The sequence below is a fragment of the Rhineura floridana genome, chromosome 14, assembly GCF_030035675.1.
Source record: "Rhineura floridana isolate rRhiFlo1 chromosome 14, rRhiFlo1.hap2, whole genome shotgun sequence".
NCBI classification, from domain to species: Eukaryota; Metazoa; Chordata; class Lepidosauria; order Squamata; family Rhineuridae; genus Rhineura; species Rhineura floridana.
The window spans coordinates 7,889,501-7,913,922 of record NC_084493.1 but is presented as its reverse complement, the minus strand read 5'-3'; the positions used below and the strand labels follow the sequence as shown (position 1 = coordinate 7,913,922).

Below are 24,422 nucleotides of genomic sequence, written 5' to 3'. Positions count from 1 at the left end.
TTGGGGGAAGGGCTATAGCTCAGTGGTAGATCACTTGCTTTGCATACAGCAGGTCCCAGGTTCAATCCATGGCATCTCCTGGTAGGGTTAGGAAAGACCCCAGTCTCGAAGCCCCGGAGAACCACTGCCAATCAGTGAAGACAATACTGAGCTAGATGGACCAATGGTTTGACTCAGTATAAGGCAACATTCTATGTTCCTATGTACCTAATTCACACTGTTCAAACCAATATACAAACTGAAACACAGCTGTCCTTCCAAATTTGCAGTTTGCCAAGTTTTATGATGCAATTCTCCAGCCATAGAGACCCAGTGTGATGTAGTGATTAAGGTGTTGGACTACCACCTGGGAGACCAGGGTTCGAATCCCCACATAGCCATGAAGCTCACTGGGTGACCTTGGGCCAGTCACTGCCTCTCAGCCTCACGAAAACCCCGTTCATAGGGTCGTCATAAGTCGGAATTGACTTGAAGGCAGTACATTTTTACTTACCTCCTGTGGTACTAGGCCTGTTTCTTCTGTCCTGATCATTCATTAATTTTAAAAAAAATCATTATGAAAATTCTTCAGCTCATAAACACATCCGTGTATGCAGTTTTGACTAATGTACACATATTTGCAAGCGATTTCTCCTGATACAATGCATTTTGTATGTTCTTTTCACTAACATATTCATATATTTTATACACTCTTCCCCCTTATGTATGCATTTTTGTAAACATTGTTTTGTTGGAGAACTGCATTGCAAACTTCAGATAAGTATGACTTTTGGAGGATGGCTACTTTTCAGTTCTCATATTGTTTCAGAAAAAGTGAACTGGATATATTCACCTGTAAATGCAAACTGAATTGAATTTCTCTCCCATCTCGAGCCCCACCCTAAATGTTCCAAAGTGTGCAGGCTCCTCTTCAGGCATTCTTAGAAATATCCTGATAAGACTGGTTTCCCAATCACAAGGAGGTTTTTAAGTGCATCTGGTCAAACATACTTTGAAAGCCTCTTCAGACCTTTGTACTAAGCATGTGACCCGGGGATGTCGGAGGCAGGGTGTGGGTGCCCCTCTGGCCCCTCTCCACATGTTAAGCTTAAGTGGGCTCAGGTGAATGCTTCAAAAGGGCTCCAGAGGACTCTCTTGCAACACCTATCCACACATGCCAAGCAGAAGCAGGCCAAAAAAGGATAAGAGGACAGAAAAGGCAGAGGGCTTAGGAAAGATGATGATGGCAGCAGTAGCGTAATGGCAAATTCAGAAGTGCAGGGTCCCTTCATGATAGTCATGCCACGCCCCTGTCATAGCCATGCCCCCTTTCCCTCACCTCTCTTGCTGTCCTTGTCATCTTGCGAGTCCACACTCCACTACAACAGACGTCCCTAGGAGTCAATCAGCACAAAAAAGGAGGCTGTGTGTTAGCTACTGAGAAGAGTCTTCTCAGTGGCTGACTCATCTCCTTTCACCTGATTGGCTCCAGTCAGCATGAAAGGACAAGGACTCGTCTCATTGGCTAACAAGCTCCCTTCTTTCATGCTGATCGGCTCCTACATTGGAAACTTGGCTGCGGCCCTGGTCCCAAAAAAGTGACGAGTCTATGACCCCCCGCAACCCTAGATGACTACATTCCTTGATGGCAGAGGGGCTAAAGGGGCAGGGAGTGTAGTGGTGAAGGGGAGGGGAGGAGGGCTAGGGAAGGAATACTGGTGAAAGGAGTAGTGCAAAGGGAGATGGTGACTGTCTTTTTCTATGTTGTTGTACTGATTTCATTGGAAACCACCCCAGGAGGCATTTCAGCTGAAGCACAGAAATAGTCCACGTAAATAAGGGCAGTGAGGAAGGAGAGAAAGAGAATGGGCAGAGAGAGTGCACAGATGAGAAAGGCTGAAGCTTCCGTATTGGCTTCAAATAAGCAGCTAGATTGTTGACCACAGGCGTGGGACTTGGTTGCTTTGGAGAAGGAGGATGGGAATGAGAGGAGGGGAAACTGGTAGAAACAGAACGTGTACTTCCACTCTCCCTCCCTCAGTTCAAGAATAAGCACTGATTCTCTACTGGTTGTTTAATGCTGATTTCTTCTTTGAAAATATAACCGTGTTGAGAAAGAAGCCAACGAGATGCCTCTGAGAGAAACTCAACAAACCTTTGCCCGTGTCCCCTAACCAAATAACTCCTTTACCTTTGTGTTGGCAGCATTTGATGTGCGCCGGTCTCTGGTGCCTTGTGGAAGGAGATGCATCTTGCAAAACCAAACTGGACCCTCCTCTGGATGGCACAGAATGTGGAGCAGACAAGGTAACCCCAAACAGTGTGGCTCCAGGCCTGGTGTTTATTTACTGCATTTACAGTATATGCTGCCTAATAACAATCTTTCTTTCTTTCTTTCTTTCTTTCTTTCTTTCTTTCTTTCTTTCTTTCTTTCTTTCTTTCTTTCTTTCTTTCTTTCTTTCTTTCTTTCTTTCTTTCTTTCTTTCTTTCTTTCTTTCTTTCTTTCTTTCTTTCTTTCTTTCTTTGCAAAGCAAGGAAGGGAGGGAGGGAGGGAGGGAGAGAGAGAGAGAGAGAGAGAGAGAGAGAGAGAGAGAGAGAGAGAGAATTTAGCCATTGGATAATGCTGATGGAGGAAGAAAATATCAGAGACATGAGCTGCTGGCCAGCTACTGCCGTCTGGACTCAGAAGCTCAGCACGATTAAAGATCCGTATCTTTTACCATTCTCTGTAGGGGTCAGTCCAGGCATCCAGTTTCCACTATCCTTACAAAGCACAGCTTTAATCTCTTTTTGTTGTCGTTGTGCTCAACCATAGCTAGCAAAGTGTGATGTAGTGGTTAGAGTGCTGGACCAGAACCTGAGAGATGAGGTTCAAATCCTCACTCAGCCATGAAACTCACTGTGTGACTTTGGGCCAAGTCTCTGTCTCTTAGCCTAACCCACCTCATAGGATTGTTGTCAGGATAAAATGCAGGCAGGGGCACGTATGTCACCTTGAGCTCCTTGGAGGAAAGGTGGGATATAAATGTAGTAAATAAACAAAATTCTCTTTATTCTGGCTCTACAAGTGCTTCCACTTGTGCGTAGTTGCATCCTTGTAGCCATTTTCCTGCCTGTTTCTTGGGTCTCGAGCACATGCGGTGTCAAAGTCATTGGCCATGCTGTTCTTCTGACCTCTGCCCCTTATGTTCCAGTGGTGCCGAACAGGAGAGTGTGTCAGCAAAACTCCCATCCCCGAACATGTAGATGGAGACTGGAGCATGTGGGGGCAGTGGAGCATGTGCAGCAGGACTTGTGGGACCGGTGCCAGATTCAGACAACGCAAATGTGACAATCCACCGTAAGTTGACTCCTTCCAAGGAGACATTGAAGCCTGAGGGCATCTCATGGAACATAGAAAGCTGCCTTATGCTCAGGCCCAGCACCACTGCGCCTCCAGGTTGTGCCCCCAGCATCAGGTCATATGACCTGACGCTGCCTCACTTAACTGTTGCATTAGCTCATCAGTGGGCACACCCTGTGCAGTGCGCATGCATTCCTTCCATCGCCCAAGATGGTGGAGGGGGCATCCCCACGGGGTTAACACACACCCCCATATTAGGTGATGGCAGGCATGTGTGCATAGCATGTGGGGCATGTACACTGACATTAGAGATAGGTGGGGCAGGCGGACCTATATAAGCCCCGCATCACCTGAATTGGGAGGGGGTGTTGGGGTGAATAGCACTGCAGGCCCAAGTAGGCTGGTGCCTAGGGGCCCCAGTCAGGCCTGGCACCAGCCCTGCTTATGCTGAGGCAGATGGTTAGTGCACCTTACTCAGTATTGTCTACCCTGAGTGGCAGTGGTTCTCCAGGGTTTCAGGCAGGGTTCTCTTCCAGCCCTACCTGGAGATGCCGGGGCTTGAACCTGGGACCTTCTGCATGCAAAGCAGATGCTCTACCACTGAGCTATGGCCTTCCCTTACTAATGAAGTCACTTTTCTGAACCAAAGCAGAGCTGGGCAATGCCTTGGAAGGAGGCCTGCTGGTCCTGGAGAACCCATGTATGCTTCTTTGAGTTTCACAGAAGGCAGGTGGGATAAATAAATAAAGTAGGTTCTGAAAGAGGACAAAAGATGCAGCCATGACTTTGGGAGGCTTCCCTGTAGCTCCGTCTGGTTTTTCCTTGCAGTTTCCTCCTTTGGCTGGAGGTTGTTGTTTTGTGGATAAGCTAACTCCCCAGCCCGCATCACTCAGGTCCCCAGGGCTCAAGGCTTGATGTTATGAAAAATCACAGACATTATCATGCAGTGTGCTGATCTCATCTACAGTTGCCTAGATGGTACATGATATGTGGATATCCTGGGACAACAAGAACTGCTTAAGCAGACAAGGAATCTAGTGTTCAACCTCAGTAACACTAAATCTTTCCAGTGCCTTTTTCTGTAATGCACCAGATTTTTGCGCTGATTTTTCACATTCTTTTACTCATGTAAGTTCTTGGCTCATAAGTGATCCTGTTTCACTTTCTCTATATTCACTGTCTGCATTCCTTGTTCTTCTGCAGCTGGTTAATTTGCTGTCCAAATCTATTGAATGAGGATTTTAAAAATATCTTGTTTGGGGAATTCATTAATGATGGCAATGTTCCCTGCCAGGTTGACACTTGAGATGTAGAGATGGGGAAGAAATTTAATTCAGTGTGCATTCTATCCCGACCTTTGTCCCAGAAGGAGCCCAGTAAGCAAATGTACTAAATGTGCATTTTCCGAAACAATATGTGAACTGAAACTCGTCTATCCTTCAAAATTCACACTTATCCAAATTTTGCAGTGCAGCTCGCCAGTCACATAATGTGTACAAAAATGGATATATTGCGATAAAGTGTGCATATAAATGCTTGTATTAGTGAACATAACATACAAAAATGGCAAAGATACTGTGGACACTTAAGCAAATTTACAAATACGTAGCATCTCGCTAAACTGAAAAGTGTCTTACTTTGGTTCAGAAGGGGTCCCTGCTGTCACAATTCCTAAGAACGTAAGAAGAGCCTGCTGGATCAGGCTAGTGGCCCGTCTAGTCCAGCATCCTGTTCTCACAGTGGCCAACTAGGTGCCTGGGGGAAGCCCACAAGCAGGACCTGAGTGCAAGAGCACTCTCCCCTCCTACAACCTCCAGCAACTGGTTTTCAGAAGCAGCCTCTGACCACAAGCTGAGCACAGCCATAATGGCTAGTAGCCATTGATAGCCTTATCCTCCATGGATTTCTCTCATCCTCCTTTAAAGGCATCCAGGTTGGTGGCCATCACTGCCTCTTGTGAGAGTGAATTCCAGAGTTTACCTGCACTGCGTGAAGAAGCACTTTCTTTTGTCTGTCCTGAATCTTCCAACATGCCATACCTGGGTGTGTAGCTCTAACAAGGCTCAAACTGACACATGTTGTTTTTTTTTCATTAATAGCCCTGGGCCTGGGGGCAAAAACTGCCGTGGTACAAGTGTCGAACACACAGCTTGTGAAAACTTGCCCTGCCCGAAAGGGGTGCCCACTTTCCGAGACCAACAGTGCCAGTCTCATGACAGACACTCCAATAAGAAGAAAAGCCTTTGGACTGCAGCCATCATGGATGGTACATTTCCCCACGCTTGTATATTTCTTTTCCCTAACTCCTGCCCTTCAGTTTCTAAATCGGTCTGAGGTGCCATCCAACTATTATATGGCACCAACTGGTTGTTTGTCACTGTGGCTGCATGCAGCAGGGAGCCGCTGTTAAGAAGCAAGCTGGCAAGTGCTCCTGTGTGATGCATGCTGCCAGAAACATGCCTTTACAACATACACGCCCATGCCAACTGAATGGCTAAAACTGTTGTGCACTTACCCCTAGGAAATGCGATGTGTGAACCATCTGCTTGACCATTCATTTAGAATAGGTACTGCGCTGGCTTTTAAATGACAAAATTGTTTTGGTCAGTACTGTTGTTTTGGTGCTGAGAACTTGTATCATGTAATTTGCAGCAGGAAATGTATTTTATTTTATGATTTATTTATAAGATTTCTTGCCCAGCCTTCATCAGAAGGTCCCAGGGTAGATCACAACAACATAATATACGAGGGATGGGATCCACATTTTGGTGCTGGTTCAATTTTCGCTCCATTGGACATCCTTTGCCATAAATACAGATTCATGTTTTTCTACAAAAATATTGATATTAATATTGAAATTTTTGAAATAGCAAATGTTCATCATTTTTTAAAAAATGATATTTTAAATGAAATATCAATATTAATGTCAATATTTGATGGGAATATCAATATTAATATCAATATTTTTGAGGCAATTTTTGTTGTAAAAAACCCTCTTCAGCCATGGAAAACTGCTAGGAAAAAACCCAATCTGCAAGGGCAGGAAAAAGCAAATAAATAGGAAATCCAGTGTCAAATTTGAATTTTTATTATTATTAATTTATTTGTAAGTTTATTTATTTGTATATCCCACCCTTCCTCCTAGTAAGAGCCCAGGGCGGCAAACAAAACCACTCTAAAACATCTTAAAAACAGACTTTAAAATATATTAAAACAAAACATCTTGAAAATCCTTTTTACAAAAGCTTTAAAAACGTCTTTAAAAAACACTTAAAAACATATTAAAAAGCAATTCCAACACAGACTGGGTTAAGGTCTCTACTTAAAAGGCTTGTTGAAAGAGGAAGGTCTTCAGTAAGCATTGAAAAGATAACAGAGATGGTGCCTGTCTAATATTTAAGGTGAGGGAATTCCAAAGGGGAGGTGCCACCACACTAAAGGTCCATTTCCTATGTTGTGCGGAACAGACTTCCTGATAAGATGGTATCTGCAGGATGCCCTCAGCTGCAGAGCGCAGTGATCAACTGGGTATATAAGGGATAAGATGGTCTTTCAGGTATCCTGGCCCCAAGCTGTATAGGGCTTTGTACACCAAAACTAGAACCTTGAACTTGGCCTGGTAGCTAATGGGCAGCCAGTGCAATTCTTTCAGCAACGGGATAACATGTTGGCAATACCCTTCCCCAGTCATGCTGCCACATTTTGTACCATCTGCAATTTCCGAACCAACCTCAAGGGCAGCCCCACATAGAGCACCTTACAGTAATCCAACCTGGAGGTTACCAGTGCATGGACAACAGTGGTCAGGCTATCCCAGTCCAGAAGTGGCTGCAGCTGTCTTACCAGCCAAAGCTGGTAAACAGCACTCCTAGTCACTGAGGTCACCTGGGCCTCTAGCAACAAAGATGGATCCAGGAGCACCTCCAGACTACGGACCTGCTCTTTCAGAGGGAGTACGACCCCATCCAAAGCAGGCTACAGAAGAACCACCAACCCACAGTGCCTCCGTCTTGTTAAGATTCAGACTCAGTTTATTGGCCCTCATCCTCTGTCATCTGAAACTGTATGTTTTATATTGCATGCTTGTCCAATCATTTTCAAGTGCTTTTTTATGCAGAGTCAGTGTTCTCATGTGGTTAATTTGTGGTGGTGGTTCTTGTTGTTTCAGATAAGCCCTGTGAACTGTATTGCTCTGCATTTGGGAAGGAGTCCCCGGTGCTGGTATCAGACAGGGTAGTTGATGGAACTCCCTGTGGGCCTTATGAGGCTGACCTCTGCGTTCATGGCAAGTGCCAGGTGAAGTAATTGTTTTGTTATCCTCTCTAAACAATATTATTATTGTTGTTGTCATTACTATTATTATTATTTGCTTTTTTTCCAAATGAAACTCAAAGCAACCTACAAACATTAAAAACAGATCTAAAAAACAACAATAAAAACATCCTAAAATACATGAAAACAAGATCCAACTCTTCCCCACCTGACTAAAAACAAGCAGAGAAATTAAGCTGCAAGTCTCTTTGGATTCCGGGAATTGCTCCTGCTATAAGGTCCCTTAGCAGTTCCCGTGGAACTTCCCCTTTCGAGGAAGCATTTTGAAGCCTTTTCCTTGGGGATTCCAGTATCAGGCATGTGCTGCACTTCAAATGTTTCACATTGCCTGTTCCCTGATCCTTTTAACAGGAGAAGTCAGGGGTTGAACCTGGGATCTCCCAGAAGTGGCTCACTGGGTCACTGTTGTTTACCAAGAGGGGGATGGTCAAAAAGAGAAGAGACTGGCTCTGGTGCTTCATAGATGATTTATTTATTAAGTGCTCTACACATTTTGGAGAAGTCTTATCTTTCTTCCGGAGCTGAAAACAAACGTTCAAATTGACACGATTAGTGTCTTAGAGACAACACTGTGGCCATTACAATGAACATACTTTTATAACACATTTAATGTTAAAACTTAACTTCTTAAAAAACTTTTTTAACATGAATTGCAAGTGGTTGCATCCATAATATGGCTATTTTATTTTTTTAAAAAAATCCCTCCTATCCCACATAAACATCGCCCTGTACTGACCTATGAAGATGTGTATTTTCTTTACTCTGCCAGAATGTCAAGCCAAACCAAACATATAAAAAGCCCCACACTGAACACAATTCTCAGGGCATCAAGCTTTCATACAGGGGTAGGAGTTGTTGTTTTTTAATAGCCATCCTGTGGTGAAATATGGCAATTCTCAGACTACTTATCTGTTTAATGCTCCGGGTACAGGAACATTTTATGTTACATGATTATGGGTGCAACCACCTGCAATTCATGTTAAAAAGTTTTTTAAGAAGTTAAGTTTTAACATTAAATGTGTTATAAAAGTATGCTTATAGTAATGGCCACAGTGTTGTCTCTGAGACACTAATCTTGTCAATCTGAATGTTTGTTTTTAGCTCCTGAAGAAAGAGACTTCTCCAAAATGCATAGAGCACTTAATAAATCATCTACAAAGCACCAGAGCCAATCTCTTCTCTTTGTGACCATTACTTGGTGCTTTTCCCCCTCCTTGTTTCTACCAAGAGGAGGCGGCAATGGGGATGTTGACACAGTACAAATGTGCTGGGAGAGCCAATCCAGTGAGACTGGCAGTGTGTTTGCACTGCAAAAACCTGGCTGCCACCTCTCCCCTCCCACTCTCCTTCCCGGTAAGCAACAGCGACCCACCTAACAAGAAACTAGACTGGCAGCTCTGCCCCCTCCCCCAGCAAGCCACTTTTGGGATCTTTTGCATGCAGAGCATGTGTTTGGCCCCTGAATGATGGTCCCTCCCAGCAAAGACTGAATGTTCAGTGGGCTGCTAGGGTTGGGGTCTCTGTAATAACTATCCAGCCTAAGTATCCAATTCTTATTTTATTTTATATTATTCATTGCATTTATATGCCACTTTCCTCCAAGGAGCTCAAGATGGCATACATGTTTCTCCCCCTCTCCATTTTATCCTCACAATAACCCTGTGAGGTAGGTTAGGCTGAGAGGTGGTGACTGGTCCAAGGTCACCCTTTGAGCTGTATGGTGAAGTGGGGATTTGACCCCTGGTCTCCCAGGCCACAGTCCAACACTCTAACCACTTTGCCATGCTGGCTCCCTGAGTTCTTAGGACTAAAGCTGTAAAAGAGCTGTCTTGATGCAGCTAGCCTGCTCCTGGCTTGCATTGTTTGTGGACCTTACCCAAACACCACTTGCTACCATGCGGTTTGTTGGTCCAATTCAGGGTGCTGTTTTTAATCTTTAAAGCCCCCAGTGGCCTGGATCCAGGCAACTTGGAAACCAGAAAGTCTCTTCCCCCCACCCCCAATGCTCAGCCTCTTCTTGCTTCATTTCCAAAGCCAATTGCAGTTTTCACCAGCAGAGGATATGACCTGGTTGTAAAACTGTAGTATAAGTAAAGAAAATACCATTGCATGAGTTTATTACACACAAACACACACATGTTCTTTTAATAGGCAGGAGTATTCCCCCCCCCTCGATTCATCTGTTCCCATTGCTGATCATTATTCTCAACTTTATACAGTCATTCTCTCTTTTCAACATCTCAGCTGGTTGCTGAATTCAATAATAGCATCTTTAAAGAACTTAAAGTTGAATGTGAGTGTTGGAAAATATCCAAAGATGAGAGTGATTTGAGAATCAGGTTAGAATAACTGTGTTTATTAAGAGCACCTCTAATTTCCCGCACCTCCCCAAGTTTTGGAAACTTGCCCCAGTACGATTTTCTTTTCTTTTTTACTTGCAACATGTAAGCCCTTCCCAATGGAATGTAAAAATTTCTGAAAATGAGGGATTAAACAGCAGCTAAAATTTTGTTAACGGCCATCACAGATGTTTTGCAAAAGGCAGTCATCCAATATCATAAGACCATGCTTCCAGCACAACAGCGCAATGGCTCTGACCTAAATCGGAGCCAAAAGACCCTTGGGATGCAATCCAAATCCCTGACCAGCAGTAGCCAGGTTTAATGGAGCAGCATAGCCACCACTGCAACCACAGCCCCAGCACTCACACCACGTGGGGGGAAGGTAAGGGAAGAATGTGGGTTCACTGCTCTTGTATCAGACCCATAACGGTCACATGACATGGGATGGGGGAGAAATTCGCTCCAGCTATTTATTTATTAAATTTATATCCTACCCTTCCTGCTGGAAGGAGCCAAATTTATCAAATTTGCACTTTCCAAAACAATACACAAACTGAAACAGCCATCCTTTGAAATTCGCATTTCTCTGAATTTTGCAATGCAGGCTTCCAGCCAAGTAATGTGTGCAAAAATGCATATAATGGGGGCACAGTGTGCATCAAACCACCCCGTAAACAAATCAGGATGAATATTCAATAAAGACCAGGCAGAATCTAACCACTGTGTAAGCTTTGTGCAAACAAATCAGAATGAATGCTGAATAAACAGAACTTCTAGAGGAGCCCCTCATTTAATACTCTTAACTGCATGGAAGTAGAGCTAGATAGGAACTAGAAGTGGGTCTGCATTCTCTTTACATAATTTCTCATCTCTACCCTAAATAAGTGCCACTAACAAATTTGGAATATACCTACTCCTCTTCCTCCTGTGAACAGCTCTCTTAGCAGTAGCTAAGACAGCAGTCTTCTTTTCAAAGCATCCCTCTTTAGCCATAGATAGTAAATCAGGCCCTACGTGATGGTGCATGTTTCCATCTTCCAACAAGCAGTGACCTGCTGTCCGCACCATATGAGATTCTTTACAAGTCCCTGAGTTCCGGAGGTACCTCGTGAAAAAAGCGAGTTGGGCTTCAAACTCGGGCGCAGCTGTTATAAACTATGCTGAGAGACGATGACAACTGCAGAAAGTTCACTCCATATCTGGGACTGGTGAGATGTGGAAAGATTGGTTCAAGAACCAAAGGTTTTTAAGAGGTTTATGAATGAGTTGGTAGTGGAAACTCTGTGCGCACATCCTTTCTCTGCTGCGGTTAGGTGCCACATGGGGATAGTCCACAGCTCAGTAGCAAAGCTACTTCCTTTGTAAGGAAAGGGCCCCTTGTTCAATCCCATACATCGACATTCTGGGCTGGGAAAGACTCCTATCTGAAATAGTGGAGGGCCACTGACAGTCAGTGTGGACCAGGTGTGGTGAACCTTCGGCCCTCCAGATGTTGCAGAACAACAACTCCCATCTGCCCTAATTGTCAGAGATGATGGGAGTCATAGTTCAGTCATATCTGGAGAACCAATGGTTCTCCACCCCTGGTGTCAACAGTTCTGAGCTAGATGGACTAATGGTGTAAGACAGCTTCCTATGTTCTTAAGAAGGAGAAAGGCCGTTTCTCAGTTATATAGCGCATGCTTCAATTCAGTTCTTGATTCAGTTCCTGGCATCTCTAGTTCTTGTGAAAAATCTCCGTCTGAAACTTGGGAGAGCACTGCCAGTCAGCATAGATGGACCAGTGCTCAAGCACCTTGGACAGCTCCTTGAAAGTTCAGGCTAAAACCTGGAGTGGATTCCACTGCCCCACTGACATTGGTGCCACCAGCCACCACTGGCTTGACTCTGTGTAAGGCAGCTTCTTCTGTTTCTCACCTACCTTGGCTGGAGAGGGACAACAGTGGCTTTTTTTTCCTGCCAGAGAGCTGAAGGTGGTTTGAAAGAGAGATCAGTACGGCCAGTGTGTGCCCACTCCTACTCCCCGCATCTCTCGCTTGCTTGTGATATAAGAAACCTGCAAGACTGGTTAAATTGGAGGCCATGAAGGGAATATCTGTGCACACTGTGGGAAGAAACCCTCTCTCAAACCACTTTCAACTTTCTCCAAAACAAATCTGTCTCTGGCGTTAGATAAGCACCTGGCCAGTTATCCATCAAAATGCCTTCATGTCCCTATGAATGGCAAAGCACCAAACACGCAATCCTGTGTACCCAAATGAGGCTGTTGACATCTGTTTCTTGATCAGAAGTGTCATTTCCCCCTCCCCAAATACTTCATAGAAAACTTTGGAAACAGAGGAGAGTTTCAAAAACAGCTTTTATTATGCCTCAGAAAGTCAGGGGGTGGGGGTGGGGGAGAGAGAATGAAAATCCCTTTAGGAATACCAAGCTCTTCAGCTGGGAATTGTAGCTCTGTGAGGGGAATAGGGATTTCCTAACCACAATCAGCACCCTTAACAAACTACAGTTCCCAGGTTTCTTTTGGGGGTAGCAATGACAGTTTAAAATGTGCATATGGATAGTGCAGATGGGGCCTAAGAGGTTGTATGTCCTTAAAGGGATTTTCATCATGCCTCAGCACCACCCCTGATGGGGCCTTAGACTTCACTAAATAGCTCTTTAGATACTGCATATTGTTAGTAATTTTACTCCTGGGTTTTTGGGGCAGGATAAGCTGCTCAGCCAACATCCTAAGGAAGTAGCCTTCCCTTTCTGAAGACTATTGTAGGATAATAGTTTGCCTTTTGCCATACCCAACAACACCCTTTCTGACATCTCTTCGCATTGTGGCATTCAGTCAAATCATCCTGCTTTAGAAATAGTTTCCGTCCAAATAATGAAGAACCTCTGTCATCATTAGAAAATTGGCTGTGATGGGATCATTGGCTCAGCTGCCAAAGAAGATCGTTGTGGTATCTGCAACGGAGATGGCAAAACCTGCAAAGTGGTGAAAGGAGACTTCAACCACACCAAAGGGATGGGTGAGTAGACCCAGAGCAGTCTCAACAGCCTGGCATGTGAAAACTGAAATGCAAAAGAGCGTGTGTTTGCAGAGGGTAAAGCATGGGCTGCATTTTGAGGGCAAAGTTCAGAAATCCAACTTGTTAACAGCAGTGTGACATTTAGATTGATATAGGTGTTGACTGAAGTAACTCCAAATCCAGTTCTTAGTTCAACAGTTTGGGAACCCCTGATTTAGATTATAATTATTATTGCTAAATTAGCATATACACATTTTATGCAAACCTGTGTGCTCTTTTGTCCTATTGGTGATAATAAGTGGTCACCCTGGCCTCCATTTCTCATGGGCTCAGTCAAGTCACAGTCTTTTTCTTTCTTTCTTTCTCTTTTTTGTGGTGGACAAGGAACAATTTTGGTTAGGAGTTTCAAGAAACTTGGTTAGGGTTTTCAAGGAGTTCCCTGAAAATGTTATGGTCGTTGCTTTACTATGTTAATTCTGGGGTTCTATTATTGTTGCTGTGTTAGGCATAGTGGATGTGATATATGTTTTTAAATACAGAATGATGTTTTCTGTTTTATTAGCCACCTTGAGTTCCTTTTCATTTCTTTTTGGAAACAAAGACTTAAAAAAATAAATAATATAACATACAAAAATGTCAAAGATCTGTTCTGTCATGCAGTTCCTATTGATTTCAACAAAGCTCCTCTGCGGTTAACTTTGAAGAGGTGCAACATTTTGCAGAATGTTATCCTAATGTTGGCCACCTGCCATGACTCATGGCAACGCCTAATATCTCCAAGCTCGGGCCAAGGAAAGGCTGTGAAGCAGCTTGTTTGATTTTTATTTATTTATTTAGCTAGGCTGTTTATGAACTGGCCCTTCCTTCAAAGGACCTCAGAGCAATGTACATCAAACATAAAAGCAAAATGCATCAAACATCAATGGAGGAGGAAGTTCGACAAGTTGAGCTGGTCCAGATGCTGTGTGGAACTATAACAGAAATAACTGAGTGGTGGTGGAGGTGCCAGACCTGAACCATTTCACCAGTTTCACCAGTTAGTTTATTTATTATTTGATTTATATCCTGCCCTTTCTCCCAGCAGGAGCCCAGTTCCAGTAGTATTTACCTTAGTGATGGATGGCAGCATGATGCCGCCTTTAAAAAATATATACAGTAGGGCCCCGCTTATACGGCGGGTTAGGGACCAGGCCCCCGCCGTAAATCGGAAATCTCCATAAAGCGGAACCCCATTGATTATAATGGGGTGCGTTGCGCGAAAATGACGCATTAGCGGAACGCTGGAATGTGAAACACCGATAAGCGGGGCCCTACTGTGTTAATGCCACAATCTGCAAGGACAGCAATGGGGGAGGGGAGGGGACACACCCTTCTGTGTCCCCTGTGGTGCTGTAGTTAAAGTGGTGGCAGCTGGAGCCTTTTACTATTGTTTTGCTCCTAACATTAATTGCTGCCAATCTCTTATCGGTCTCCTGCTGTTCTTTGTGCATTTTTTTAAGCTGCCTTGTAATTTGACATGTTAGGTAAAGCATCCTGAAAGCTCTAACTGAATGTAGAGAGTCAGATATTTAAATTTTATAAAAGATTTAAGTCAGTTTTAAAGAATGCAGCAGGTTATGAATTCTACTATATTGCACGATACTATTGACCCTGTGGTCCGAGTGACACTTGCCAGCTCTGGAAAAGGTTGCCCTTGCACATATCAGGAAGCTGCTTGAAATGCAGCTGGGTAATAGCTGCATGTTGAGCTCCACTGAATACAGAACCTGACCTCATCTTGTGTGATTGCTGGCTTGTGAAAACAAGCACTATTGATGTAACTAAACCTATGCCAATTCCTTTCTTCTTCTCAGTATCCAATAGTCAATGTAAGAAGGTTTCCACGTGTGTGATGACAAAGGGAAAGGCAGTCCCCAAGTGTTTTTCGTGTAAGATGCCTGGTTGCTCTGTGTGGTGCTTCTGGGGTAGATAATGTTTGGTGTTGGCTCTCTCTCTCTCTCTCTCTCTCTCTCTCACTCTCCCTCAGTCTCCACTGGTTGGATCAAAATGTGGAAATGGCATTATGCAAAAAGAAAAATAAACAGCTGTGGATAAATTTGAAAGTCTTTTGCATTGATTCAGCAAGCCTTGCTGAGATTGCAAACAAAATACACAAGTCCCTTCATTATAAGGAACCTTTGGCTGTCCTCTGAGTAAAATCACATCTTGGGAACTTCATTATCCATGCTCTTTGCCTTGGTCTTCTAATGCAACTCTTAACTTTTAGAGTTGGCTACATTTTAGCTCTAGTGTCTGATTCTAGATAAACAAATGAAGTCAAGGCCTAGGTGAATGTAATGTATTTCTTTAAATGTACACGTGCCAGAATTTAAAACTATACCAAATTATGATCCAGGACTAATAGCCACATGGTCAGGGACCACGTTCTCTGTGTTAGGGTTCTTAGCTATGGTGGCTTCCTGCAGGAAGAATAAATAGGGTAAGTTGCTAGCTTATTATGGCCTTCGCCTGAGCAGCCCACCAACTTTATTGTCCTGCTACTATAGTCCTGCAGAGCAATGGATATAAAAATCTTAGTTATTCCATACATCTGCCACACTGCTGAGATGCTTACACAAAGCGCAGCACAGAGCAGAAATGGGGCAAACGGATGTTGCCCAAGGACACACACCCAGCCTTGTATCTCCCTCATTTGGGTTCTCAAAATGAGCTAGAATATTGAATGGAAAAAGGGAATACACACTGAAAAATAAGCATTAGGGGGACCTATTTTCCCCAAATGTCATTGTACCACAACTTCTGTCTTTTGTGACTATTGGCTATGCTAGCTGGGGCTAAATGGGAGTTGGAGTCCAACAATAATTTGTGGAGGGACAGCAGTTCCTCATCCCTGCTGCTATACGGTAGTGGTGGGCAGGGTTGCACACGTGTGGCTGGGTTGCTCTACTGACTTCTCAACACTGCACGGCACTGCCGGTTGCCGAGAGGGGGAGGAGCAATGCAGCAGGGAGCTCAGTGTGGTGTGGCACAGCCAACCCAATGCTCCTGACATTGCGCTCGCACCCTGTCAAGATCCCTGGTGCCTTGCCACTAGGGATGGTCGAGGAATTTGATTCAGCTTGCATTGCAAGCCAAATCTATCAAATTTCCACTTATATTTCACAGTATGAGAACCGAAACCCAGCCATCCCTCAAAAGTTGCACTTCTTCGAATTTTGCGATGCAGTTCGCCAACCAACCAATCTTTTTTTAAAAAAAATTGTATATTAGGGGAAAGTATGCATAAAAATGAATATATGAGTAAAAATAACATACAAAAATGCATTATATGACAAGAAATTGCTTTATTTTATTTTATTTTAAAAGCATTTCTAAAAATAGCTTAATATTTTAAAAATCTCTAAGTGGTATACACTATGCACAATGTAGAAACAATATCCATTAAAACAACAATACAACCTAAAACCAATACAACAACAGTGTAAAAACAGGTAAATGCATACAAGACAAAGATTCAGGAGACTTAAACACATACAACAGGAACTGGTCTTATGGGTCAGGAAAAGCCTGGGCAAAAAGTCTTTGCAAGACGTCTGAAGCAACTGATGGTTCTTGCTTCATGCATGGCACAGGCAAGGAGATTCCACAGGACAAGGTCAAAAAATGCCTGGTTTTAGATCCCTGCCCTATTATTGTAGGGTGCAATGCCATGAGTAGAATTTCCCTGATGATCTAGCGATCCTATGGGTCTACACAGGAGGAGGTGGTCTTTCAGGTTAACCTGGTCCCAAGTTGTTGAGGGCTCTATATGTGAACAAGACCTTGAACACGGTCCATTAGCCAGTGCAGTTCTCTCAGGACAGGTGCAAAATAAGCATGTCCAAGTGCTTGACTCGGCAACCTAGTCTCAGTCTTTTCCTTGCCTGTGCTGCCTTTGTATGATTTGTTCCCTCCCCCCCCCCAGTCACTTGGTAGGATGCAGGCATCCCCACCTGTGCAAAGGCACCACTGATGGGTTTGTTCTAGTGGAAGCGCCTCTTTCTGTTGCACCTACATTGGAACCCTAAGCCTTCATTCCGTACGGCTTTCCTTTTGGAAGTGGACGTGTCTTTTGTGCCACCCAATTTGCAACATGCTGTGGAAAGAAACGTAAAGCTATTTGCAAGTTTTACGGCACGTATAGCCACGGCTAAATATCTTCTTCACTTAAGAGATCACTTTCCAGAAAGATCCATACCAGCCTCCACACTGAAAATCACCTCTGGTTTTCACTGTCTGGGGAGAACGGCTTTGCCTTGTAATAGGAATTCCTCAACAACCTTGCTTTTTCCCCTCCCTGGGATTTCCTTCACATGCTAACCCTTCGTAGTGACAAAAGTCTTCCTCCCTCTCTCTCTGTTCAGGGGTCTCTTCCAATTCAAGTCCTGCCATGTAATTTGTATGCAGGATTCTCTTCAATCACAGTTTTGCATTCCCGAAGCACTGATGTAATGCAGGCTATCCAGAAAGATCTTCGCATGCCAAAAAGAGAGAGGTGTCCCTGAGGTGGAGCACCCTTGTGCAGAATGCTATGAATTAGCAAATAATAAGGTGTCCCTCCAAGAGTTTCAAAGCATCATCCTCGGAACAAAAGCGCTCCAGAGTTGATGGGGGTGTGGGGGAGAAATGGGACATTATGCTATTGTGGGATGGTATAATTGCTTGATAGTGAATACTGTCAAACCCAAATAATTGTAGCCTAAAATTATAGGCAGGATAACTTGAAAATAAGGAATGCCATGATTCCAGCTCTGACACTTGAGCTGGTCAAAGTAATGGAGATTTGTTGATCTTTCTAGTGGGGAAACTGCAGGTACGAAGTGCTAAAGGAATTGTGACTTACATATAATAGAAAAGGTATTAAGGGCTGCATTTTTCAAAATATTGGCAGGCTTATTTCCATTCATTTATTAATCCCTTGGGAAGCAACATATGAATAAATCTTAAAGCCCCAGAGGGCAACGGTGGAAATGTGAGTTTGCATGTCTATACAGTACTTTTATTGAATCCACACCAGGGTTAGATTTCTATAATCTGTTGTTACTAAAATTTCCAGCCTTTTCCTTTTTTGTCCAAAGGAACATGCCCAAGAGTTTTAGTGGGAACCCTGCAAAAAGTTAGGTCACGTGCATACCATACATTTAAAGAACTCTTATACCACTTTAAAAGTCATGGCTTCCCCCCAAAAATCCTGGAAATGATAGATTTTTGTGGCAGCTGACATCACAGAGCTACAATTCCCAACATCCTTAACAAACTATAGTTTCCAGGATTTTCCACATCTGTGAAAGTGGTATAAGAGTTCTTTAAATGTATGGTATGGGCGTGGTGTTAGATTTAGAAGCACAGAAGCTATAATGGTGGCAAGCTGTTTCACAATTATACTGTCAAAAACTAAGTATATACTCAACAAGGAGCATCAGCCAATCCTGATTCTCTGGCATTTGAACCTGCACGGTGTTGTCAATCACCCATTTGCCTCATTCACACTTTATATTTTCAGATGTACACTGAATCTGAAATCAAGCAACAGCTCTAAAAAGCACTGAAAATGGTTTGAGAGGGGCTTCACTTCCCATGCTACATATTGTTGTTATATTGTCTCTGGGAGGCTGAAGTGTTGACACTTAATAAATAATAATACATTTATTTTTGTTGTCTGCCTCTCACCTGGAATGCGGGTCCCGAGGCAGATTACATTGATTTAGAAATAAAAAGCATACATAAAACCATGCAGAAATTTTTAAAATATACTTTCCCAAAGTCAATTAATGTTTGCGTCTGAAACATGACACAAGCTAACGGTGCCACACTGTTGAGCTACTAAATCTAAATGCCATAATTCTTGAATAGTCCATAGAAACTTAGTTATCTGTGCATAAGCCAGCAATGTTCCAAGACAGTCATGGAATGACACTGATTTTGCAATGGATAATCAGGGCTGATGGACATTAGGGATAGAGGAGAAATTTGATTAAGTTTGCATTTAAAGCTGAATCTATCAAATTTGCACTTTCCGCAACAATATGAAACAGTGAAACACAAGCATCCCTTGAAATTCACAATTATCCAAATTGTGCAATGCAGTTCTCTATCTAATGTTTACAAAAATGCATATATTGTGTAAAAGAGAGGGAAAAATGAATATTTTAGTGAAAATAGCATACAAAAATGAACCATATTAGAAGAAATTGCTTGCAAAAATGTGTGCATTAGTCAAAGCCACCCACAGAAATGTGTTTATTAGGAGAAATTTGCACTAAAATGCTGAAGAATTTTCATGAGGTTATTTTTTTAAAAAAACCTACCACAACCCACAAATTGCTGCAGAAATGTGGAGAACTGAATTTAAGATTGTAAAACTGAGAAATGGTGAGAACCAAAATTGACAGATATTTCCATCCCTATTTGACACAGTTGAAATGAACTCTGCTGGCCAAACGAGGCATTATAGCAGCTAAATGCATCATTGGCAACCATAGTTGAAATTTCTAAAAAAGGGGGGGCAGACATGGAGGGAGTTTTGTTGAGACCCCAGCGTGGGGGGAGGGGAGGTTTAGCCCCATCTTCCCTGCTGTGCTCCCACTGAAACCTCTCCCTGAATCTGCTGTTACCGCAGAATAGAAATTCCAGTTGGCACTAACAGAGGCTTCCCATAATTAATAGCAAGTGGGTATGTCGGGAGGAGAGGAGGTTCATTGGGAGAGTGATGAGGGAGGAAAGGGTTAAACCTCCCCTCCCTGTGTGGTGCAGCCCTGAAAAAAATTGGGAGAGTGGAGGTGTGTATCTGCTTGGTACAGGGGAGGTTTGATTCAATTTGCATTTAAAGCTGAACCTATCTGTTGGCACCTTCTGAAACAATCTGAGAACTGAAAAAACAGCCATTCTTCAAAATTTCCACTTATCTGAACTTTGGAATGCAGTTCTCCAACCAAAGTGTTTACAGAAATACATATATTGGGGGAAGTGTGCATGAAAAGATTATATTCATAAAAATAACATACAAAAATGCATTACATCAGGAGAAATTGCTTGAAAAAATGTGTGCACGGGTCACAACTGCATGCAAAAATGTATTTATTAGGAGAACTGCACCCTAAAATGCTGAAGAATTTTCATGAGAATTTTTTAAAAAGAAAAAAAAAACCCACAAATTCCTGCAGAAATGTGGTGAACTGAATTTAAGAATGGAAAAATGAGAAATTGAAAGAACGAAAACATTGACAGATCCTTTCATCCCTAGTGCCTGCTATCAACTTTTTTTTTTTTGACAGGTGGGGTTGCCAATAGTGCATTTAACATCACGTCTAGCGTGGCTGGAAGCCCATAGTTGTCAGAGATGAAAAAAACAAAACCCTCCATTAAAGATATGCTTTCCTACATGTTACATCTGGACAAACATACTGTAAAACAAAAGAACCTGTAAAGGCAAAGCCATCCTGATTTGTGGTAACAGCGCAACCAATAACAGGATTGATTTTAGTTTTAAATGAATTGATTAGAACACCGACCAGGCGTATGAATCGGTAGCCTGGCTTTCCTGTCTTAACTTCAATTTAGAAGTGGCGAAGAAGAAAGTGGGTTTTTTTGCTTCTAATATTCTTCTGTTGTGGTGAATTTTCCAGTTTCTTGTGAATGTTGATAGTTTGGATTTGTCCAGCAAGTTAAGTCATTTCATGCCACAAACTTAGATGCATGTGGATTGCCCCAAGATCTAGTTCTAGCTTGGAAGCCATGGAGGGTCCAGGCAAAATGCAACTTGGGTTAATCCCATGCTTTCATTTTATAATAAAAAATAAATAAAATTAAGGTAAGCCACTGTAGGTTTTGGGCATGTTCCAAAGTGTCGTCTGAACACTGGTGACAGGGTGTGAATGTAGGGTGTCTGGCTTTTCAGCAGTAGTGTCGCGTTTGAAATCAATAGTCTCCTGGGTGCTCATGTGTCACTGTTGGTTGGTTGGGTTTCTCTGTCAGTGCATGATGTTCACCAAAAGATTTTTGCCATTTTAGTCTCTGGTGGTTGCAATGTCATTTTAGTATCTTGAGTTGGACAACACCAAAACAAAACAAACTACAACACCATGCTATATGTCAAACATCTGTTTCCTTTGACTCTTATGGGATACATAATTTTGGTAAAACTGTATTTTAAAAAAACCACTCCATATCACGCGGGTTGGGGGAGAAATTCCGTTCGGTTCACATTTTAATGAGCACTTTTCTAATTTGCACTTGCTGAAATATTATGTGAACAGAAATTCAGCTATCTGTCGAAATGTGCCGTTTCAAAATGTTGCGATGCAGTTTTCCAACTGCACAAGTGTGTAAAAAAAATGCATGGGGGAAGGTGCACATAAAAATGCATGGGTTAGTGCGAATAACATACATCAGTGCATTGTATAAGGGAAAATCAATTTTTTAAAATGTGAGTGTTAGGCAAAATTCTATGAAAAAATATGCATTAGGACAAATATGCACTAAAATGCTGATAAATTTTCACGAGGACTTTAAAAATAAAGTTCGCACACTGAGGTGGAACTGAACAGAAGATTAGAAAAACGAGAAGCCAACATTGACACATTTGCGCATCCCTATATGCAAGCCAATTATTATTACTGAACTTATGGATTCATCCAGTTGGCCTTCACAGGTGTCTTTATTCAGATTCCTGCTGCCACTGTGTTTTCAGTTTTCCCTTAGGGGTGGGGTCAGGCTGCATCTCTTGGTAACCTGAGAAGGGGAGAAGAAAATGAAAACGGTAATGTGCACGCAGGTGCAAATGCAAACTGGGGATAGGAGAGTAAGAGGAAAACAAAAGGGGAAACGACTGAAATAGGTAGTGGCTGCTGATGGCTCCATGTCAGTGGGACAGTGGAATCTGCTCCGGGGTTTGGGCTGAACTTTCAGTGAGCTGTCCAAGGTGCTGAAGCTGTAGCCATCTTGGTTGATGTCAAGCATGCGCATGCAGCATGGCCAGCGTTTACTGCAGCAGGAGAGGTAGGTGCGGGTGGGTGCCATGGACCTGGGCAGGCTGGTGCCCAAGGGCCCAGTCATGCCTGGCACTGGTCCTGAAGAAAGCATTTAGGATAACAAGCCTATGTCTACAATTCCTGAAGCAACCTGCCATGGCTCTGACAATGTAAACAAGCACTAAGCACATTGACCAAATGGAACGTAATTCATCGTAGTCTCAGTCACTTGGAAGCATATTTAAATATGCACACTGAGATTTTCTTCCTCCTCTTCAGGTCATCGTTCACAACACTGAAACTTGCATGCCTCCACATGTCATAATATTTCAAAATGCGAATTGGAATTGGTTTTTTAAAAATGAAGTCTTGATGTTAAATCACAAAGATCCACTGTCTTGTTTTCCCAATTATGTACTTTTTGGGATACTATGATCTATGTGTTCTTTTCATTTGCCCCAGGTTACATCGAAGCAGCAATAATCCCTGCTGGGGCACGACGGATCCGTGTGACGGAGGATAAACCTGCCCACAGTTTTCTGGGTAAAAGAGAGAAAAAGCACTGATGACTTGATTTGACCACTTCCCTTTATCTTTCATTTTATTATTTTGAAAGGCAATCAGTTGCATCCCGCCTGTATTATCCTCAGAGTACACCCATTGAAATTAGTTGTGTCCATTACAATGGGTCTACTCTGAATAGGACTAACATTGGGTACAACACAATGTAAGTGATTTGGGGAAGAAATAATAACGATTTCTTGAAGTGGCTGTCAAATGCCATTGCTATTTGATCTCCCATCCTCCCAGGGGCTGATAAATGTGAGCTGATTTAAAAACAACAACTGGTGCAGGGCATGTATACAGTGATAGCTACATCTATTTATTAAACATTATTTATTATTTATTTATTTAAAAGATTTCTATCCCGCCACTCAGGGCAGCTTACAAAAATAAAATCAATCGTGTACATAATAAAATTGTAAACAGTAAAATCACAAAAACATTAAAATAAATTAAAATACATAAACTACTATATATATATCATAATCATCATCACTGACAACAACAAAATTTATTTATTACATTTATTATTACTACTACTAATAGTGCAACAGAATGTTATAGTGTATCATAAGGTGGTTCATGTTTACAGCTCAGGACCCCAATACCTGCTGGAATGCCTCTACTAGTTGGAACCTACCAGGACCCTTAGATCTTCTCCTGAGGCCTTCCTCAAAATTTAATACCCAGAAAACCCTGAGCTGTGCAACCTGTATAAATTATGCAGATCTACATATTTGTTCTTTTTGCCTATTTATTTATTCAGCTCTGCTTCTTGTTTGAAGAGGCAAGGAGCATCTGATCACTGAAAAGCGCCAGCCATCTCTTTAGCTTTTGTAATTTCTCTAATCTAGACATTCCCCACACACTTTCAGGCCTATTTCACATCCATAAGGGCTGGAGTCTTGTTTTTGTTTTGTAAATGAGAGTTGGGATGTTCCGGAAGCTGCATTCTATAACAACTACCACATTTTGCAGGATCGCCTCCTCCAGAAAGCTGAGTAGCATCCAAGATTACAGTGTGCCATTCTTTGATCTCTTGGCTGCTACTGCTTTCATTCCTGCTTACATGGCAGCCTGTTTTGTGGATTAAAATTACGCCTACATGGAAGACTTTGACGTAGCAAAGTTTTGGAGAACAATGAGTGCCAGTGTTCTGGAGCATCGCAAGCCCTGCTTTTGGAAGCCAGCAATTTTATTTGTCTTGGTTGGATTGATTTGGACGCTTACTGCCAGCTGAGGTTTGTCAGATGTCACTTCAGGTGAAGACAGACATAATGTAGCTCATATTGCATCCACAGGACAAGCCCAGTTTCCTCCCAGTTCCGCAGCTGAAAAGATAAATCTGCATACCAGGGAATCATTTGCCAGCCTGAATGGCAGTCTTTGCTCTTCAGCCTGGCTGTTCACCTTTTAAAAACATTCATTCATCTAACCATTCATTTGTTGCCTTTTTTTTTTAAGTTAAAGGTCAAAACTGCTCCAAGGATATGATGGAGATTTGGGGGGATGGGCTGAGTGACATCATGGTGGGCCAGCCAATTACTACAATACACAGCATGTTTATGCTACAGACTTACAGAACTTATTTTTTTTCCCGGGGCTCAACCCCGGAAAGGTTTGTTTGGGCTGAATGCAGTAAAGGTGCTTCCAGAGCAACCTCACAGCACTTAAAAAGTTCCATCTGACTTTTACCCACAGTGTGAAGAAACACAGAGTGGTTTTGCTTGTTACTGTTATAAACAACTGAAATGCAAGAGTGTAGTCATCCAGGGTCACGGGGCCGTGGGCCGTAGACCCCTTACTTTTTGGAAAGCAGGGTCCCAGCCAG

General features: G+C 42.7%; 1 protein-coding gene across 3 annotated transcripts in view; it reads left to right on the top strand.

The window, feature by feature from the left end:
- The window catches only part of ADAMTS17 (ADAM metallopeptidase with thrombospondin type 1 motif 17), a 207,083-nt gene that overhangs the window by 125,071 nt on the left and 57,590 nt on the right, over positions 1 to 24,422 (top strand). For 2 of the 3 annotated variants that reach the window (XM_061595291.1, XM_061595289.1), the window contains exons 11-17: positions 2,185 to 2,286; positions 3,174 to 3,319; positions 5,422 to 5,588; positions 7,491 to 7,618; positions 12,899 to 13,019; positions 14,873 to 14,947; positions 22,490 to 22,570. In XM_061595291.1, coding sequence (XP_061451275.1) covers positions 2,185 to 2,286; positions 3,174 to 3,319; positions 5,422 to 5,588; positions 7,491 to 7,618; positions 12,899 to 13,019; positions 14,873 to 14,947; positions 22,490 to 22,570 — 820 coding nt within the window. The remainder of the gene's footprint in view (positions 1 to 2,184; positions 2,287 to 3,173; positions 3,320 to 5,421; positions 5,589 to 7,490; positions 7,619 to 12,898; positions 13,020 to 14,872; positions 14,948 to 22,489; positions 22,571 to 24,422) is intronic. The other variant, XM_061595290.1, reaches the window with a different exon arrangement.